This window comes from Sebastes fasciatus, chromosome 24, assembly GCF_043250625.1.
Source record: "Sebastes fasciatus isolate fSebFas1 chromosome 24, fSebFas1.pri, whole genome shotgun sequence".
Classification (NCBI taxonomy): Eukaryota; Metazoa; Chordata; class Actinopteri; order Perciformes; family Sebastidae; genus Sebastes; species Sebastes fasciatus.
The window spans coordinates 13,610,789-13,630,165 of record NC_133818.1 but is presented as its reverse complement, the minus strand read 5'-3'; the positions used below and the strand labels follow the sequence as shown (position 1 = coordinate 13,630,165).

Genomic DNA, 19,377 nt, shown 5'->3' with positions numbered 1-19,377 from the left:
CTGTACAGATCAAATTCAGCCTTTATGACACTTCTGAAGCTACTTTGAAAAAAAAAAAAAAAAAAAAGGAGCTGAAAAAAGGAGCTGAAACTTGTGTTGAGATTTTTTTAAATTCAATATTTACTGAAGACAATTGGTGCAGCTAAATCAAACCTTATTGTATCAATGTGTGTTTAAATAACAGCAGAGGGACCAAGTCGTCGTTTTGTAAGTCACGAGTAAGTCTCTCAAGTCTTTGCACTCAAGTCCCAAGTAAAGACAGGCCAGTCCCAAGTCGAGACAGGCAAGTCCTGAGTCAGGTCCCAAGTAAAGACAGGCAAGTCCTGAATCAAGTCCCAAATAGAGACAGACAAGTCCCAAGTAAAGACAGGCAAGTCCTAAGTCAAGATTGGCAAGTCCTGAGACAAGTCCCAAGTCAAGACAGGCAAGTCCTAAGTCAAGATTGGCAAGTCCTGAGTCAAGTCCCAAGTAAAGACAGGTAAGTCCTGAATCAAGTCCCAAGTCAAGACAGGCAAGTCCTAAGTCAAATCCCAAGTAAAGACAGGTAAGTCCTGAATCAAGTCCCAAGTCAAGACAGGCAAGTCCTCAGTCAAGTCCCACGTAAAGACAGGTACGTCCTGAATCAAGTCCCAAGTCAAGACAGGCAAGTCCCAAGTCAAGTCCCAAGTAAAGACAGGCAAGTCCTGAATCAAGTCCCAAGTCAAGACAGGCAAGTCCTGAATCAAGTCCCAAGTCAAGACAGGCAAGTCCTGAGTCAAGTCCCAAGTCAAGACAGGCAAGTCCTAAGTCAAGACAGGCAAGTCCTAAGTCAAGTCCCAAGTAAAGACAGGCTAGTCCTGATTCAAGTCCCAAGTAGAGACAGGCAAGTACCAAGTCAAGACAGGCAAGTCCCAAGTTAAGACTGGCAAGTCCTGAGACAAGTCCCCAGTCAAGACAGGCGAGTCCTGAATCAAGTCCCACGTAGAGACAGGCAAGTCCCAAGTTAAGACAGGCAAGTCCTGAGACAAGTCCCAAGTAAAGACAGGCAAGTCCTGAATCAAGTCCCAAGTCAAGACAGGCCAGTCCCAAGTTAAGACAGGCAAGTCCTGAGTAAAGTCCCAAGTCAAGACAGGCAAGTCCTGAATCAAGTCCCAAATAGAGACAGGCCAGTCCCAAGTTAAGACAGGCAAGTCCTGAGTCAAGTCCCAAGTCAAGACAGGCAAGTCCTGAATCAAGTCCCAAGTAGAGACAGACAAGTCCCAAGTAAAGACTGGCAAGTCCTGAGACAAGTCCCAAGTCAAGACAGGCAAGTCCTGAGTCAAGTCCCAAGTCAATTCAAAAGTCCTGGAATTAGAGTTTCAAGTCCTAAACAAGTCATAATGCGTTTTACAGCAAATGGCATGTCATTTCAACAACAGGGTAATTGGTGCCAACTGGCGCTCAATAACGTAAATTTAAATTTGTCAAGTCGAGTCTAAAGTCATCAAATCTGGGACTCGAGTTTGACTCAAGTCTGAGTCATGTAACTTGAGTCCACACTCCTGCTAAACAACTACAGTATATGCCTCGACACTGCTGTAGGTATCAGTGTGATCTAGTCACAGCTCTTTTAATCCCCCCGCCATCATCACTTTGCAAATCTCCTTAAACACAAAGAAAAATCTCCCATTTGTTTTGCTGATTTAGCCGAGCACAGTGACTAGGAGCCGGTAAATCAATAGTCATGCTCTAAATATGAAAACGCACATGGGGTTAATTATAATGAAATCTATTAATCAATTCATCTGGTAATTTGGCCCAAACGCATTCAAAATACTCACAAAAATGCTGCAATTAGCGAGACAGCGGCGGTAAATTATTAGCTTTAAATTAGGGGATGTCTGGGCTGCTGCCAGGTTGTGGAATCATGGCGGTGTCGCTACAGTCCCAGTGAGCATTAAGGGAAGCAAAACAGGTGAGAAAGGCGGAGAGGTTATGGGAGAGAGAGAAAAAAAAAGGGGGGATGGCAGAGCCGGTGTTTTGATTTCTGCACACGAGCATGGGGGGGGGGCATTGCTGCCAGATGGGAAGCTGGAGTCGGAGCTCTCTTTGGGGCACGCTGAGCCATTTGGAGCCCATCCAAATGGGCAATTTCACTGGGTAGGAAAAAAAACACGTAAAAAAACAAAAAAACAAAGAGCTCACAAACAAAGCAAAAGTTAAGCAAAGAAAGAGGGGGGATTGCGAAAACCATTTCATACACGCCACCTCATCAGCTCTGAGAGTCTTATGGTTGGCGTTATCGCCACTGCTGCGCAGTATGGGGTAATTAGCACTGCGGAGTCCATGTGCTGTGTATGTGTTTTGGGTTATTAAGGCTTACAAGAAGCTGCAGGAGCATCGTGGGGGGAGGCCGAACAAGTCGATACCAGGGGAATTTTCTTTAACACAGATTACTATAGTATATCCCTGGTACTATACTAGACTGCACCGCCGTATGCAACTCCGCATCCAAATGTAATTCTATGCCATCTATGGACTCCAACTGTGTCGTGAATCCGCTGCGGGATAAAGCAGCAGTGAGGCTGTTGTTTAATGTACAGCGAGGAATATTCTCACCCGGGCATGTACTGTATACCCCTTCAAAATTAATTACAAATAAGTACATTTCACACAATGAATCCAAGTGCACGGTAGCTTTCCTTATTATCATTGGGAAGAGAATAATCCGCTGGCCTAGTTGTGAGCTTATTTAAAAGAGAGAATTTTTTTTTGTCCCAGACAGAGGAGTGGAGGGAATCAAGAGGAACAGCACTGATCCATATGCATGGGTGGATCCGGCTTAATTGCAGCGTCGGGGTGCGCTGGGATCAGAGGGGTATGGACGAAAGGGTAGCGATGTGAGGCACCCGTCCTGAGGATGCACTCAAACAGGAGATGTGTGTGGCCAGACAATGGAGTCACAGTTGTAGATTCAGCCTACGAGTCTCCACAAGTTTCAGGGAAATATTCAGAGATGTAGATTATGCGTTGTGGACATAAATAATGCAAGGAATACCTTCCTGCACCCAGAAAGGATTATTTGAAGATACCTCGCTTATATTTTCCACTGTGCCTTTTTCCGGTTACATAAAGAAAAACATCCTGATTGTTTCACAAAATGTACTGCTGGACTCCAGCTGGTTGGTTATTCTACTATATATATATATATATATATATATATATATATATATATATATAGGTGCAGTATATATATATAAGGTGAAAAACAGCACATTTCTCCACTAACTGCGTCATTGCCTCAACCCTGGAAGCTTGTGAAGAACACCTATCATGAAACATTTTCACCTCACTGGAAATGAAATACCTCCAAGTACAGATGAGCACACTCGAGCAGTTTCTCATGAAATAACAGGAGGGACAATTGTCCAAATGATGACTATTTGTGGCAGTCTTGGGTTCGCAGAATAAAAACATTCGTTAGTGCAGTTTGAGGAACGACAGAGAGTCAGGGAAGAAAACAATCTATCATGAGTCAGACAGAGATAAAGGTCCACTTGGGCCTGCCTTTCTGCGTAGGGGTGGTCAGAATGGAAGGCGCCCTACTGTTTTACCAGCTTAAGGTGTCAGCATGCCCTTAAAACTCTCAGGAGTCCTTTATCACCGTGTTCAGACTCCATAAAACGCTGCTTATTACACTAAATCTGTCACGATCCCCCACCATCAATCACGAAAACACTACGGCAAAGTCAATGGCATCAGAGCCCGGGATGAATCTCCGCTGTCCAACTTTTCTCTGACGGCTTTTCAGTGTCGCGGACGCCCCGAGACTTCACCGTGCTTGATTTCCCCAAAAAGTTACAAAGGGTGGTCAAGGACTGCCAACACACAGGACTTCTGTTTTACACTAAAATTAATTTGGTTCCTCTGTGAAACATTTGACACGGAATCGCCTGCAGGAGGAATCGCAGGATGGATGTAGGATGAATTGCAATGCCCACAGGAGAGCGGTGCAAAGCGGGCAGATCGATGCCAGAGAAGAAGCCTTGGGCAAAATACAACAAAGAAGGGGGGGGGGATGCAGCACAGGCGTTCTGGTGGCTTGGCAGTTTAGGGCACAAACCACGTGGTCATCCCACGGTGGGATTGCTACCCTTTCCTTGTCTCATTCTCTGGCACTCTTTTCTGCAAAAACTAATCATAAAGGTGCTACATGTGGCGTTTTTTTACATTTTTAAGCAATCACAAGCTCACAAATTACATCCGACACCTTGGTATGAACAAATTGTCAGGAGGATTGGCAGCTTCCCGCGCATCCGTCTTTGTTCCTTGGCTGTACTTTAGAGGACATACGTGTTGGACATGATTTTTGTCCGTTGGATCTTGTGAGACGCTTTAAAAGATTAAGCTCCATTCGTGCTGGAACAACAGCGCTCTTTTGCTGCTTTTCCTGCCATGAATAAATCCAGCGAATTTCCCTCCAAAATCCGACAAGATGAGAGAAAGAAAATGTCGTGTAGAGACTGAAAACGGCGTCCCACTCTGCTTACAAGGAGTTAAACTATGTGGTAAGTTTTCTAAATGAGAAAAGTGAGGAGAGGATTGAGACATCATGCTTTGTTTTCCTGCAATACCTTTTCCCTTCACTCACTCAGTTCAAACATTCAGTACATCCCCTCAAGTGCTGACACCGTCTCATACAGCCTTGGACGCCGTCATCTTTTCTTGGAACACATTTCTGACCTCCGTCCCACATCACAGCTTCTCTCTGTTTACCATCCTCCCTGTCACTCCAGACGGTACGGCATCAAATAGAGCAAAAAAAATGCTGTCAAAGAAGAAAGAGTGACCCTGACTGAGCTCCACTGCTTCTCCTCAGATTGTATGTGGCAGTTGTCCCTCAGCCAACGCTTGTCCCGCGACGGCTTGCGTTTCTCTCCCCGAGCGGTGGTGATGACAACGCCAAGAAAGGGAACAAAAAGGCAACACCTGACTCCTGACTTGAACCTCTTAGCAGCTAAATCTGTGAGAATTACATGTATAGCTGTTTGAGAGGAGATATGATTCATCAGGTACTTTAAAAGATGTTTTTTAAAGCCTGTAACAGTGTTTGCCGCTATTATTCTGACTGGAGTTGAAAGGTGACTCCAACGCCAAAATGGCAAAGATTAACTGATGCCGAGGTCACGACTCAAAGGTCTGATACCAAGATAAAGTTAACGCAGACAAAAGCTACCCTTTACAAATGTAATCCACTTTAGCTTATGCCCTCTCCCATGACAACAACACAAACAAAAGAACAGCTGTTACATAAAACATAACCACTTCCAGAAACTTACTCTATGAAAGAAGCCTATTTTTGAGTGTGTAAACAAAAATGTAATTAATGTGAAAACAGGACTTTTTTGCAGACATTTGATCCCTCTACATTGCCACACAGAAGATTAATTTGCCAGGGTAGCAGATACGTAGCTTCAAAAGTTGAGTTCCAATTTTGTGACTTAATTAAAAAAGGCCTATTAAAGCTGTACATGTGGGTGTAAAAACAAGTCAAACAGAAGCATTTTTAGCTCAGGAAAAGGCAATGTTTTTTTTGCAGGGTGCTGAAAAATGGATCCCTAATTCACATATCCATCTACTGAGGGAGTTTATACTGCATTTTTCTCTAATGATTTATCAAAATGACTTTAAAATATATGTGATTTGATGGTGCTTTGATGTGTTAAACACAAGTTTTACACTGGCTTATTGGTCATGCAGCATGCCATTAACAACCATCCTGACCGGTGAGGTTGCGCAGGCCCAGCTGCCTCAGGCCGTAGTACCCGTCCCGCCTGTAGTTGAGGAAGATGGCCAGAGAGTAGCGACCTTCGTACAGCTTGGTGCCTCGGATGATCCGCAGGTTCTCCAGTGGCAGGTAGTCGAACTGGTTGAGAGCCACCAACACGTAGCCGGTTACTTCTCTGATTGACTGTGTGGGAAAAAGAAGAAGAGTATATTTAACATGTACCTCTGATTCCATGACTACAGGTTTCAAGGAAAACATTTCTCCCAACACAACACAAAATATGATAAAAACAGAGGTGTTTAGGCATTTCTGTGCTTTTGCACCGTGCATAAAGGCATTAACCAATCACGTTGTGCATAACAGGTTGAGTTGAGCCTATAGTTATGAAAGTCCCAACCAAGACGGCAAACTTTATTACTCCTTTGAACATTAACAAAGGCAGCGCACACCAGATCAACTCCTTTCGTTCTTAACTTTCACAATAAAAGCCCTGGACATATAATATTCTAACATATTCTCATACAACGGTTGGTATGATATGTTACAAAAAAAAGAATTCCTCCTTTTTTGGTTTGTTTTCCTACGAATGTCCAGCAACACGTGTCAATTTCCGCTCGTTACATGCATACAGTCTTTTCAAAATAAACTTCCGTCTTCACAGGAAAGAACTTTTTTAGGTTTAGGTAAGAAAGCTACTTAGTTAGGCTTAGGAAAAGATCGACATGGTTAGGATTAGGCAACAAAACGACTTGGTTAGGATTAGGAAAAGATCGAGGTTTGGCTTAAAATAACTACAGAAGTGGCGTAACTTAAGTATGTAAGTTACGTGACAAATAAATCAACGTTGACTTCTGGTTTCACACGGGACACGAAAGTCCAGTATTTTTTGACCCACCCATCCACCCCAACATCCTCCCTACGCGGCGTTGACCACTTTTTATATTTCCTGGTTCACGATTAGATAATGCATTCCTCTCATTTTCTGTGCACGGAGCATGTTATTTGCATTTTGAAATGTCAAGCCCATGAAAGATTTGGACACACAGTCCAAAGTGATTAAAATGTCAGCTCAATTGCGGACTGATTACTCTTCTCCCTCTGATTACAGTCCTTTAAAGCTTCAGGGGCCATGATACTAGCAAATATGACATTTGTAGAGCCAATAAAGCGATCATACCTTTCAGAACAATATTTTCAAATCCAAATAAAGTATGTTTGTATTAGATTCTATATTCCGTAGGTTAAAGGCATCATTATGGGAACTCGCAGTCAGGTTGTGATTGGATCCCTCGGAGACCTAAAACTAAGAGAGGAAAAATAATTTGGCGTCGGTTCAAGCTGAAAGGCCTTGGCTGAATGCCTGAGTCAGACACGCATAATATGCAGAAATAGAGAGCTCCAGTGTGCCTTGCTGAAGAACATGGCAGACCTCAGCTATCTGCCTCATCGTGCATCAATTGACCTTCTCAAAAGTCACTAAAAATCAGGCTGATTACGTCGGTGTTACGCACTTGATGAGGCGAATTAATTCAACTGCAAAGTCAGGCTGAAGGATGGCACCAAGTCGAGCACTTTGAATTTCTGAATATTTTTTATGAGAATGCTCTTCATCTCAGGGTCATTTCTAAAGAAATGAAGTAAAAACTTGAGGGTTAAAGGTCAACGATACACAGCATTGTGTTATCACATCAACAGATAAAAGCCCCGCAGAAGAAAGAACCTCTTATAGCTGACAGCCCCGTCAATCAATCTGGCAGCAGATTGATCTTCGTCTTCACAAACCGCATCATTGCCAGATAGCTTTATGTGTGTATGTGCATGTATATAAGTGTGTGTGTCTTCGACAACATAACTTATTCCCTTGTTGCTACAACGCCATCTCTGTGGTCATGCAATATTCATCTGAGTCACTCACACAGCAGCCTGAGCTTACTTATACACACAGAAACTCACCAACACACATGCGACAGCTGTTAAATGCCACACTAACACATTTTACCGAACCGCCACTGACAAGCCTAATTAGAACCCTGCATTTAAAAGTGTGTGTGTGTGTGTGTGTGTGTGTGTGTGTGTGTGTGTGTGTGTGTGTGTGTGTGTGTGTGTGTGTGTGTGTGAGGGGAGGAAACAGATCTGCTTACAAGGTTCAACACTGGCTTATACAACGGAGTTTTGTTTGCGTTTTTTTCTTGTCTTTTTTTTTGCAGAATCGCGAGGGGGTGACTCCTCTGATTGCAAAAAGAAGTCAGATTGTATAGAAGTCTATGAGAATACCAAGATGGCGAAGGCCTAAAACCAATATGGCGACGGCCAAAAACCAAGATGGCGACGGTCTAAAACCAAGATGGCGACGGTCTAAAACCAAGATGGCGACGGCCAGAAACCAAGATGGCGACAGCCAAAAACCAAGATGGTGACAGCCAAAAACCAAGATGGCTATGGCCAAAAACCAAGATGGCGACGGTCTAAAACCAAGATGGCTACGGCCAAAAACCAAGATGGCGACGGTCTAAAACCAAGATGGCGATGGCCAAAAACCAAGATGGCGACGGCCAGAAACCAAGATGGCGACAGCCAAAAACCAAGATGGTGACGGCCAAAAACTAAGATGGCAACGGTCTAAAACCAAGATGGCGACGGTCTAAAACCAAGGTGACGGCCAAAAACCAAGATGGCTACGGCCAAAAACCAAGATGGCGACGGTCTAAAACCAAGATGGCAAACGGTCTAAAACCAAGATGGCGACGGTCTAAAACCAAGGTGACGGCCAAAAACCAAGATGGCTACAGACAAAAACCAAGATGGCGACGGTCTAAAACCAAGATGGCGATGGCCAAAAACCAAGATGGCGACGGCCAGAAACCAAGATGGCGACAGCCAAAAACCAAGATGGCGACGGTCTAAAACCAAGATGGCGACGGTCTAAAACCAAGGTGACGGCTAAAAACTAAGATGGTGACAGCAAAAATGACGGACTCAGGCCTTCAAAACGGCAGTCCACAAACCAAGGGGGGGCATCACGGTGACTGCTACTTTTTGTAAACTGTCTCTGGAAGCTGTAGGGGAGATTATAGGAATCTCTCAGAGTCCTCTGTTGAGGTGCTAAGACCAACCATTAGGGGTCTCTAGCGCAGCAACAAGGATATGATCCCTCACCGGCTTCCCACAAGTGAACACAATAGAGCTGGCTTTAACAGTTTTTTTTAATTTGGTGCTTAAAGCAGCACCAAGCAACACCGTCGAGCCCTCAAACTCTCAATGGTCGTTAAATAAGAACCTCTCATTTTCAATGTCCAGCGATGAAGGAAAAGAGTTCTGAAGCGGCTCCAGAGACATCCTAATGACCGGCGACAGGCCAGATGATTGGTTAGGAGGGAGGGAGGGAATGAGTAATGCGAGGTTTGATTGGCTGCTGACCCCTTGGGGGACGCGAGTGGAGACTGACAGTCAGGACACAGCGTGAGGAGGGCCTGCTTTTCAGGATAATAACGGGTAACCGAGATTCGCTTCTATATCGAGCGCTCGGCAAACACGCGCACCTGCCAAGTTGGCTTATTGTAGCGCTAACACAATGGGAAGGAAAACAGACAGTGGAGGTGCTTATTAGCAAGATTACAATGTGTCAATCACCTGAAGAGTGCGAGAACAACATAATAAAAGAGCAGTAGAATCCATTTCAGCCGAGGCTTTGATTAGCATACTTATTGCAAAAAGGATTTCTATTGTGAGGCCTGTCAAAAAAAACCTCAGCGAAATCACTTTCTGTCCAATGTTTTTTGAGTTCATGTATGTGTTTGAGAGTTGTGCAACTTTGAGCAACTCTAAAAATAAAGTGCACAGCTTGTCTTCTCCGGGGGCCTTGTTGATCCGGCCCCTCGTGGTTGGAAGTCGTGCCGTTTCAACACTTTGACCCCGCCGTGACCCTGTGTTTACTGCTGGGGGCCGGGGTGCCTCGCTATCATTAGCTCCGCCGTAACCCCTAGGTGCCTACCAGGGGGCGCTATGACTAGGGACGTGGGGGTGGGGGGGCTGCTCCGCCACCCGACCCAGCTGTAGGCATGCACTCGGCTGCTAGCTGGCAGCCTCCACAGTGCATCCACTGTGCCCCCTTCTCCCTGCCAGCCTCCGGGACCCGCTGGCAAAACCAAAGAAAAACTGTTTCCCTGTTGCTTAGCAACCGCAGGAAAGCCTTCCAGCGGGAGCGAGGGAGAGCGAAAGAGAGAGAGCAGAGCATAAGAAAGAAAAAAAACAAGACTTAGAAAGGATTTTTTTTGTTGTAATTTACCTAATTCAATTAAAGGATTACTCTGCCCTTTCTCACTCATTTTCTTTGACGCCGTTTAATTTCCTTCCCGTCGCCCATAAATTGTTTCTTTCCGAAAGCTTTTCCAGATCAATATTTATCCGTGCCGGAGGAGGGGAGGAAGCAAGGAGGAAGGGAGGGATGGAGGGAGGTCCGGAGGGAAGTAAACACAAGCACCTGCATTTCCCCCTTCGCATCAACCAGCGCTCCGTTTCGGAATCGCAAACACAGAAAAGCTGAAGGATGCTACTCGGAGAAGCTGCCCACCGCTGCCTTGTGGGTGACGTGCTCAGACTTAACAAGGCAGCTTTTTCTCTTGTATTTTCTCAAAAATAATCCACACTTAACAAGGTGAGTGGGAGGGCTAATTTGTAGCGACAAGGTGCGTGAACCCTCGATAGCTCGCACACACACCTCATTCCCTTTATCCTCCTCTAAAATGACCATTAGCTCGTGGCATTAGAGGCAAAAAGAGGGGGGGGGGGACATCAAAATCTTTATTCTGGCACAAGTCCAGATCATTATTTTAGATTTCAGCTGAATCTTTTGATTCCAGCTTGACTCTGATGGAGTGTTTTCTCTGTTGTGAGAGCCACAAAGGGGCAGAAATTCACTCGCGAACACACATGCGAGCCTCAGATATTCCGATAACCCCCACCTACGCCGCAAAGAAAAAAACACCGCCACGAGGCACAGACGAGACTTAGTCGACACAGGTCAGCTACCCATGATGCATCGCGAGTTTAACGTGTTTTTTTCCTCTAGCGCTTTTTTTCTCTCCATCAATCGCAGGCAATTAGCGGCCTAGCGCGGAGCACTCAGTCAAACAGAATCCTATGCGAGTCCCGGCAGGCTCGTTTTCCTTTTCTTCTTCCGCTCTACCTCTGGGCGAAATTTTTTTTTGAATTTCACATGTTGGTAAATTGCTCTTTTGCATCTCCAGGATGCATTGCATCGCGGGGGCCAAGGCTCGGGAGCCAAAAGTGCTTTATCTGCTCCGAACAACATAATCGGGATAGAAGGCGGCTGCGCTGTCTTGGAAACAGCCTGAAATGAGGCTGTGAGTTGCGGTGCGCTCTGGCGCTCCGGCACCTGTAACCCCTCCAGATATGTGGAAATTCACCGTATGGAGACGTACTTGCCCCGGCGCTTGGCGAGGAATGTTTGTATCAAAGCCAGGATTGAAATCAACCAAGAATTGGAAACACTTGTATTAGTTAAATTGATTAAAGATGAAAAGTGACTAGTAGGAACCTCCAATTACTACTCAAATACGCCTTAACAGACACTTATGTAAGGTAATGTACCAAACTGCATGGTGTTTTTAGGCTAATCGCCTGTATGCCTACTATAATTTCTTCATTCAACTTACTTTGCAGATACTCAGGGAAGCCTTGCCAACACAGCCGATAGATTTGCATACAAATTTCTCCCAAGAATCGCCTTTGGGCTTCATCCCAGATTCAGAGGAAAAAACGCTGCATTAGAGAATTTAAGAGGAGGAATTAAGAGAGGTTTGCTGCACGCCTCTCCATCTGGACACGTCTATTATTATTATTATTCACCTTTTATGGCACCAGCAGAGCCTGTTTTCACCTCTTCATGTGGACCATTGGTCAAGAGGATCAAGGTTGACACATTCAAAGAGAATGCAAGATGAATAAGAAGGGCAGGAAAACATGATCTTTGAGGCTACGAAACCTGAATCTGGACTTATTACTAAGGAAAGATATAAAAAAAAAATGTGTGGACGCAAAGAGCAGCCGTGGTCGCACATCCAGTGGTTTCCAACCTGGGGGTCGAGGCCCCTCCGAAGGTTCACAGGAATAATCGGCGGGGTCGTGGGATGATTAATGAGGTTGGAAAGCAGTGGTGGACGGTACACTCAAGTACTGTAGAGTACAATTTTGAGATACTTACGATATAGTATTTCCATTTGATGCTACTTTATACTTCTTCTCCACTACAAAAGAAAATGTTTTACTTTTTAACTCTACTACATTTATGTTTTAACTTTAGCTAATCTCTATATTCAGATTAAGAATACAAAATGTATCAAGCAAATACATAATTATATTATTATATCAAATAAGACCCAGGCGGGGTAATTAGCATAATTAGCCTTAAAAATAAAATAAAATAAAATTAAAATTAGCCCGCTGCTTAATATTACATTGATGTACACATTAATACATCAGTAATTATAATCAAATATACATCATTAAGAAATAGGCTATTATTATATAAATAGGTAATTTTACTTTTGATACTTAAAGTATATTTTGATATTAAATATTTGGTATAAAAAAAGTACATTTTTAAAGCTTTTACTTGGAACACATTGTGGTATTACAACTTTTACTTTAAGTTAAATACCTGAGTACTTCCACCACCCCCTGTTGGAGAGAATAGAATCTAACTTCTGCTGCACAAATTTGTATTCAGTTTATGGACTTTGAATTGAATCGTTGCTTTCTTTGTGAAATATCGTTTCACAATTTGACCTCTCCTGGCCTTGACTATTACTCAAATGAGAAGTTTAGCAGAAATACGATGAGGAGCCCCGACTAGACACTGTTGTTTTTTTTTGTTAGGGCTAACAAGCCAAAAAGGCTGGAAATCACAGGTTTAACCTATGACATTGCATTTTTTTTTTTTTTACTTATTGTATGTTTTCTTATGTAACCTGAAAGTACAAGCACTAAGGATAACAAAAACGCAGTAATTAATACTAATACCAGTGAAATTCCACAGTATTCGTCCCTACTAGTATCTCTAAAAGGTACTTTCTTACAGTATCTGAGTAAATGTACTTTCACTTTCACTTTTTACGTCTATTATCCTAGAGCTGTAAAATGTACAGATGGAAAAAATAAAGGACTAACCTGAAGAAATAAGTGGAGATTGAATTGGATAATCCTTGAGAATAAGCCTTTATATTGATTTAATTTGTCACCCATCTGTACGTCTCACTATCGCAATCTAAAGAACGTTGTTATGTTGAGATTTGTACTTTGTTGTGATCCAACATTATGCTCTATCCAAGTGGGTTTATTTCCACCACGGAGTTAATTCTCTCTTATTTATTTCCTAAAATTTAATCTACTCTGGTCTCTCCCTCTGACAGCGTCGCTTTCATCAGGCTAAGCCGATTTGGATAGACTCTTAAACAACAGCAGTGGGGTGAAGCGGCTGGATCTACGAAGAAGAAGAAGAAGAAGAAGAAGAAAAAAAAGAGCTTTGTTATCTCAAAATAATGAGATATTTAAGTCGTGCTCATGAGAAAACAACGTTTGATACCTTGAGATAACGATGTAATTCAATTGTTATCTCGGGATAGCGAACACGACGCGCTACAAAACTGGTAAGTTGCTGTGTTGAGATAATGAGATAGTTTGATACCTCCAGATAATGAAGTTGTAATCTCCAAAAAAAAGAGTAGGGTGCAAATATAAGACGGCGAGGGTACAAAATGTTAGGTGAAAAGTGGCAGCGTAGAAAGTGAAACAGGATGTGGAGGAACAAGAGAGAAGTTTAGGGTTAGGAGGTGCGGTGGAGCATTTTGCAGGAATGATAAGGGGAAGGGAAGTGGAGCACAGAGGAGATATATTTCAAAGCATAATTAATAGTGCACCTGTTCCTGTCATCTGGATGAGTGAGAGTGTAAATGAGGTAGATGGCATGAGAAGGAGCGATAGGGGGGAGGAAGGACGGGGGAGGAAGTGGAGAAGGAGAGGAGGAAGGAGGAAAAAGGCATCACGCAGGAAAAAAAAAGAAGAAGTATAATGACACCATTATAAAATACAAGAGATGGGACACATATTATGGTGATTATGGCTCATTTCCATACATATAGAGCACTCTGCCAGCGAGTCAAGGAGAGTGCAGCGGCGCATGTCAGCGGCAAACACCGCCGACTCCTCGACGGTTTGATCCGACCGGCGCAATCTGACTCCTCCACGCGGCGGCAAAGTCAATGGGCGGGCAGGGACCTGTTTACCAATTCGCTTCAATGAGCTCCGTAAGAGCAGCATGCACTCCTTCACCTCGTGCGACTGTTTGGCTGCTAAGTATGCTGAGAGCACTCGGGCGTGACATTCAAGATTTTTGAGAAATCCTGTTTTAAAAAAAAAAAAAAAAAAATCAAGGCTCTTTGAGTGGAGGGCCATTGACTTTGAAATAAATGAAAATCCAGCTGCATGAAATGTCACCGTGAAAATGACTGAGTCATTCTGTGCAGGCTTTTTTTTTTTTTTTTTTTGTGCGAAACATCTCAAGTTTGTTGATGGTACCCTGAGGTACTCCTGTGAGATGAATCAACAAGGTGAGAAGTGTGCAGGTGGAGGAGGGGAGGGCGGGGCTTTTTTTTTTTGCTCACATCAAATGGAAACCACATCAAATGGGGACGAGCGAGCGTTTTGAACCCACACACCACTTTTCATGTCGGTGGCGCAGTGCGGTTTGAAATCCACTCCCCTTTAAGGTGTTTTAGCTTTCTCCGCCGGCACATTAGGGAAAAAGGAAAAAGTTAATTTTTTCTTGCTCAGCTCAATCAAAAGACTTTCAGTTTGGGAGGGCTGTGAGTGGAGGAGCATCGACTCTCACAGTTATACCGTGATTATGATTACATACCAGGAAGCCTCATGGAAGTTCATTTTAAAGAGAGACACCCCAGGTGAATAGGGTAACAAATAGATACCACCATGAAACTTTACCAGTTCATTAATTAGATAGATAGATTTTTTGTAAAGTGTAAAATTTCATACATTTTGAAAACACTAAAGGTGAATAGGGTAAAAAAAGATAACTAATATATATCACCATGAAACTTCCCCAGTTGATTACTGACATTAAGACAATTATTTTTTGTATTACAAGTTTTCTGAAATTGTATTTTTAGATATGCAGATGATGTATTCACTTATTAAGCATGTGCTAATTTTCATACATTTCCAGAACATTTTACAATCTGAACATTGTCTTCATATTAGAGTCAATGGTTTTTACAGAGGGGACTTTTTCTTTTTTATTATTCCATATATCAGACAGAATTGTCAACAACTTGAAAAAAAAAAATCAATTTCCGTTATGTTTTTAGGAACAAAAAATGTTATATGAATGAGACTATGAATGATATATGAACAAACCCCTTTTGTAAAAAGCTTCAGAATATAGATAGGAAGGAAACGGGACAGTTTGGTGTATGTAAGTGCTACTGGAGATTTGGTGGTGAATAGGGTACAAAAATGAACTAATACATATCAACATGAAACTTCCCCAGTTGATTACTTACATTGAGACAATTATTTTCTGAAACTTTATGTTTAAATATGCAAATGAGGCATTATCTAATACTAACTTCTGGTGAATTTAGGAGAAATCTACAGACGCTAACAGACAAAGTAGTCAAATAAACACCTAAATGTGTATTTTGGATGTTTACTAGACATGTTACGGAAACAAAATAGCCCAAAATCTCAAAATTGATCTGGGGTGTTTCCACTTAATCAATAGTGAGTTTTATTATCTGTTAAATAATAAGTATTTTTATTCCTCACTTTCTTAATTTAGATGGTGAGTCAGTAGAGAGGAGAGCAAATTTGATAACTGGTGCAGGAGGAGGGAAATTAACCTTCCAAATGCAATTTCCTTAAGTAATTAGTATGTTAAACTTAATTTAAAAATATTGATTTATACATGCAGTGAAAAAAAACAACGTGTTATACTGTTTTTTTCCATGTTGGATCACAATTTCTCAAGTTGCCACTGGACTTGTTTAGGCAAGTTCTCAGAGTCAGACGCCCACACTGACATGTTTCAGTTTCAATACTGCCAGCTAGTGTTGACAATGACTTTGGGATGACACAGTGGTACGAGTGTGTGTGTGTGTGTGTGTGTGTGTTTCCAGGGGTGTGCCTCCAGCAGCAGCTGTGCTACTGGCTTTCGGCGCTGATATTTATTGTCTCAGACAGCCCGACAATCTCATATAGGCCTGTTTCATGAGCGGCGTCCGTGAGGCGTCTGTGTTGTCAAGACACATTTACAGTAAAGAGCCTGACTCTGAAATTAAAATTACCAAAGGGGGAAAGTTTGCTGCACATTAGCAGGCAAAGCTAAAGCAGTGACAGTGCGGGTACAGTATCTGACGCTTAAGCCGCAGCGGAAAAACACACCGATACATAACTCATGAGGCGAGGCTGTTGTAGCAACCCAGCAACAGTCGCGTGGCGTATCGCATTATGCTGTAGCCTTTGGGGACCCTACATAATGCAGTTATGTGACAAAGCTAGTGCACGTCAGCCACAGGCTGGCTTCTGCTCGCTTGACATTAGCTATGGAGGGAAAAAAGTGAGAGGCATGTTATCTCCTATAGCACCTAGCTCCTGTATCTCATATTTAAGTCCCTCATTATTCATGGTCATCCCAGCTTAGGACAGAGATTTTGAGAGCTGGCAGGAACCCTGAGGGGAGGGGCCAATGTGCTGCATGGGGGGGCCCGGCGACTCCAGGGAGAGGGGAAAAGAAGGGGGAGCTGAGTGGCCTCCGAAGCCCAGTGTCAGTTCACTCCTCTGGGGAAGAAAAGGTGCTTAACGGCCCTTCCAAGTGATTGATGATTGGGCCCTGGTGCAGAGCTAGGATGCAGCCATCGGTAGACAATGCGAGACTTTGCTTGGATAATCAATTTATGGCGACGGGAAAGAAGACAAAAACATATGGATTCCCGGCGTGGAAGGTTGTGAATGTATGGGAAATAGAAGTTACAGGTAATGATTGTGTTATAAGAGGTCGTAAATCATACTTCGCCTCACACGGGGCACCATAGCTGCACAAAATGCTACTACACCCTCCTACATGCAGTAGGTTGCATATCTTTACAAATGATATTAAGTATTGACTGAGTTCATCTTTGCATGTAAACTATTATTAATAATTGATAGTTTTTTGAGATACAGTATCTGGAAACATAACACCTCGATATTCGATATTTTCTTACACCCCTATTTTCCCACAAACTGTAAAAAACTACAAATATATTCAGGCCAGGTAACCAAGCAGCTGTGGGACTGATTACAGCCACGTCAGATTTGATCTGTCTTGTCTCTTTATAAAGTGTGGGCGTATATGTGTGTATTGGCTAGGGAGGGTATTTGTCACCCATTTTGCCTCAGTGGAAAACGATGGCAGTGGCATCATCAGCCGTTATGAAGCACACCACGTTTCAGCGCTAAACTACTTCATTACTCTGGAATCAAATTGCCCTAATCGGAGATGGATGTCCCGATTTGTGGCGGCGCGAGGTGTGTGTTATATCCGTGTGCGCGCACCTCAGGGTGTCTGTTTGTGGATATGTGAATGTTACAGAAGCGTCCATGCGCGCACACGCCGACATCCATGTGTTTCTTTTAGAGGGGGTGGGTTGGCAATATAAATCAATTTGACTGCATAATGAAATCTGAGATAAAGCACACATGAAACATGACAGTTACAACACAAGATTGCTCAATTATGGTATGTCATAATATACAGCACAAAGCGAGGTTGAGGTCTAATATTCTACCTGGCTAAGTGAAAAGACGGAGGGAAAATGTCTGAAGCCGAGTGGTTTCTGCTTCCCAGCCTGTTGCATATATAATGGCATCTTAGCCAATCAGCAATGGCAAAAAAAATAATAATTTCCCTTCTCTGTAGGGGGGTAAAGCTCATCACTATGGATGCCTAAGGCATTTGTACTTTTATAACTTCATTCATACTTATATAGGATCTCCCACGGTGTGTTTGGACACCTGTCAGAAGGCGTTATGGCACGCTGACATAACATTAAGTCCTACCAATATTCATTCTGTGTCATATTGAAGACAGCATGACGGACAGATTCAAGGATGTGGTTTCTGTTTTGTTGCGACATTTGAAGGGGACGTATCCTGAAAAACTCACCTACATTTGGGTATCTGGAGTGAATACCAAACCCCAAAAATGTGAAATAAGACGACTTAGTTTCAACAAGCCATTCAGATTTGGCTCCCCTTCCTATGTCACATGCAGGCTCATTAGAATATACCGCCTCGCAAGCCAATCAGAGCAGACTGGGTGTTTTCTGGAAGGATGGCTTGAAGAGACAGGCGCTAAAACGGAGCGTTTCAGACAGAGGGTGAATACGGGTATAATCAGACGGACAGTATGAGAAAAATAATGTGTTTTTTGAACATTAAAGCATGTAAACATGTTCTTGTTGAACCCCAAAATACAATAAAATAAAAAAGTATGAACCTGAAAATGAGCATGATATGTCCCCTTTAAAGAGCTGCATATACAGGCTGACCCAACAAGTTTGGCTCAAACAAGGCAGTCTAGAAAGTGATCTGTTTCCTGCTCTAACTTTCCTCAGCAACTCAGCCACCTCCTGTCTTGTCCCTTATAAAACAATATATATATATATGAAATCCTGTTTTCCTAGGCTTGTTTTGGCTTCTCTTTATATTACATATTTAAGATCTGAGTGATACATGTCTGCAGCTTTCTGTTCTGTTCAGCTCTGGGGCTTTTGGTTGCAATCCCAGCTGGATCAGGAGCCCCTATAGAGAGCCAAACTAAACTGTAATATATTACCTTTACAATAATGTTTGTAACTTTGTGGCGGGATTTGTCCTGAAACAAAGAGGCGTGCTTTTTGTTCCAGCCAACGGCGAGCAGAGCGGATTACTGAGCAGAATGGAAATGCATGGAATACGTTTTCTGCGGTATGTAACCGACTCCTGAGGTGCCAGTTGAGGAGTATAGGAGATGAGTGTTTGCTATCTGAATAGGACGGACTTGACAGCAACTCTAATGGCATTACAGCCATTAAAGGACAGAAAGAGAAGGCGAGGTGATGGTGTTAGTAGCTCTGGGTGGATCTGTGTGGTTGCCTGGAGTGATTTTTTTGCTGCTTTTGTCTCGTCTCTTAAACCGTTACATTGTTTTGCTGAGCTGACATAATTGGCCTGGAAGCTCCAATCAGGCAGCTAAACTAAAGAATAACAAGACTAGCAGCTCTGTGAGGGCTTTGAGCTAAATGCTAACACTATCAGCCTTATATCCCCACAATGACAATGCTGACATGCAGATGAAAAAGTCACGGGAACCTCAGAGACATTAGCATTCATCATCTGGGGACCAGGAACGTCTGAAAAAAAAACTTCATGCCAATACATCAGTTAGTTGTTGAGACATTTCAGTCCGGACTAAAGTGCTGGAACTGAAGCCGTTATATATGCTCTCGCCAAAGCCACCAGACTTCATTGAAAAAAACAGTAATTTTACAACCCCTGTGTTCTATGAGGTAAAATTA

At 43.0% G+C, this 19,377-nt stretch overlaps 1 protein-coding gene across 14 annotated transcripts in view; it reads right to left on the bottom strand.

The window, feature by feature from the left end:
* Window positions 1-19,377, bottom strand: part of LOC141762924 (receptor tyrosine-protein kinase erbB-4-like) — a 343,760-nt gene that overhangs the window by 164,020 nt on the left and 160,363 nt on the right. For all 14 annotated transcript variants that reach the window (XR_012592935.1, XR_012592934.1, XR_012592937.1 and 11 more), the window contains one exon: window positions 5,743-5,929. Coding sequence is in view for 7 of the 14 variants with exons in the window: in XM_074627098.1 (XP_074483199.1) it covers window positions 5,743-5,929 (187 nt within the window). In the remaining 7 variants the exon portion in view is untranslated. The remainder of the gene's footprint in view (window positions 1-5,742; window positions 5,930-19,377) is intronic.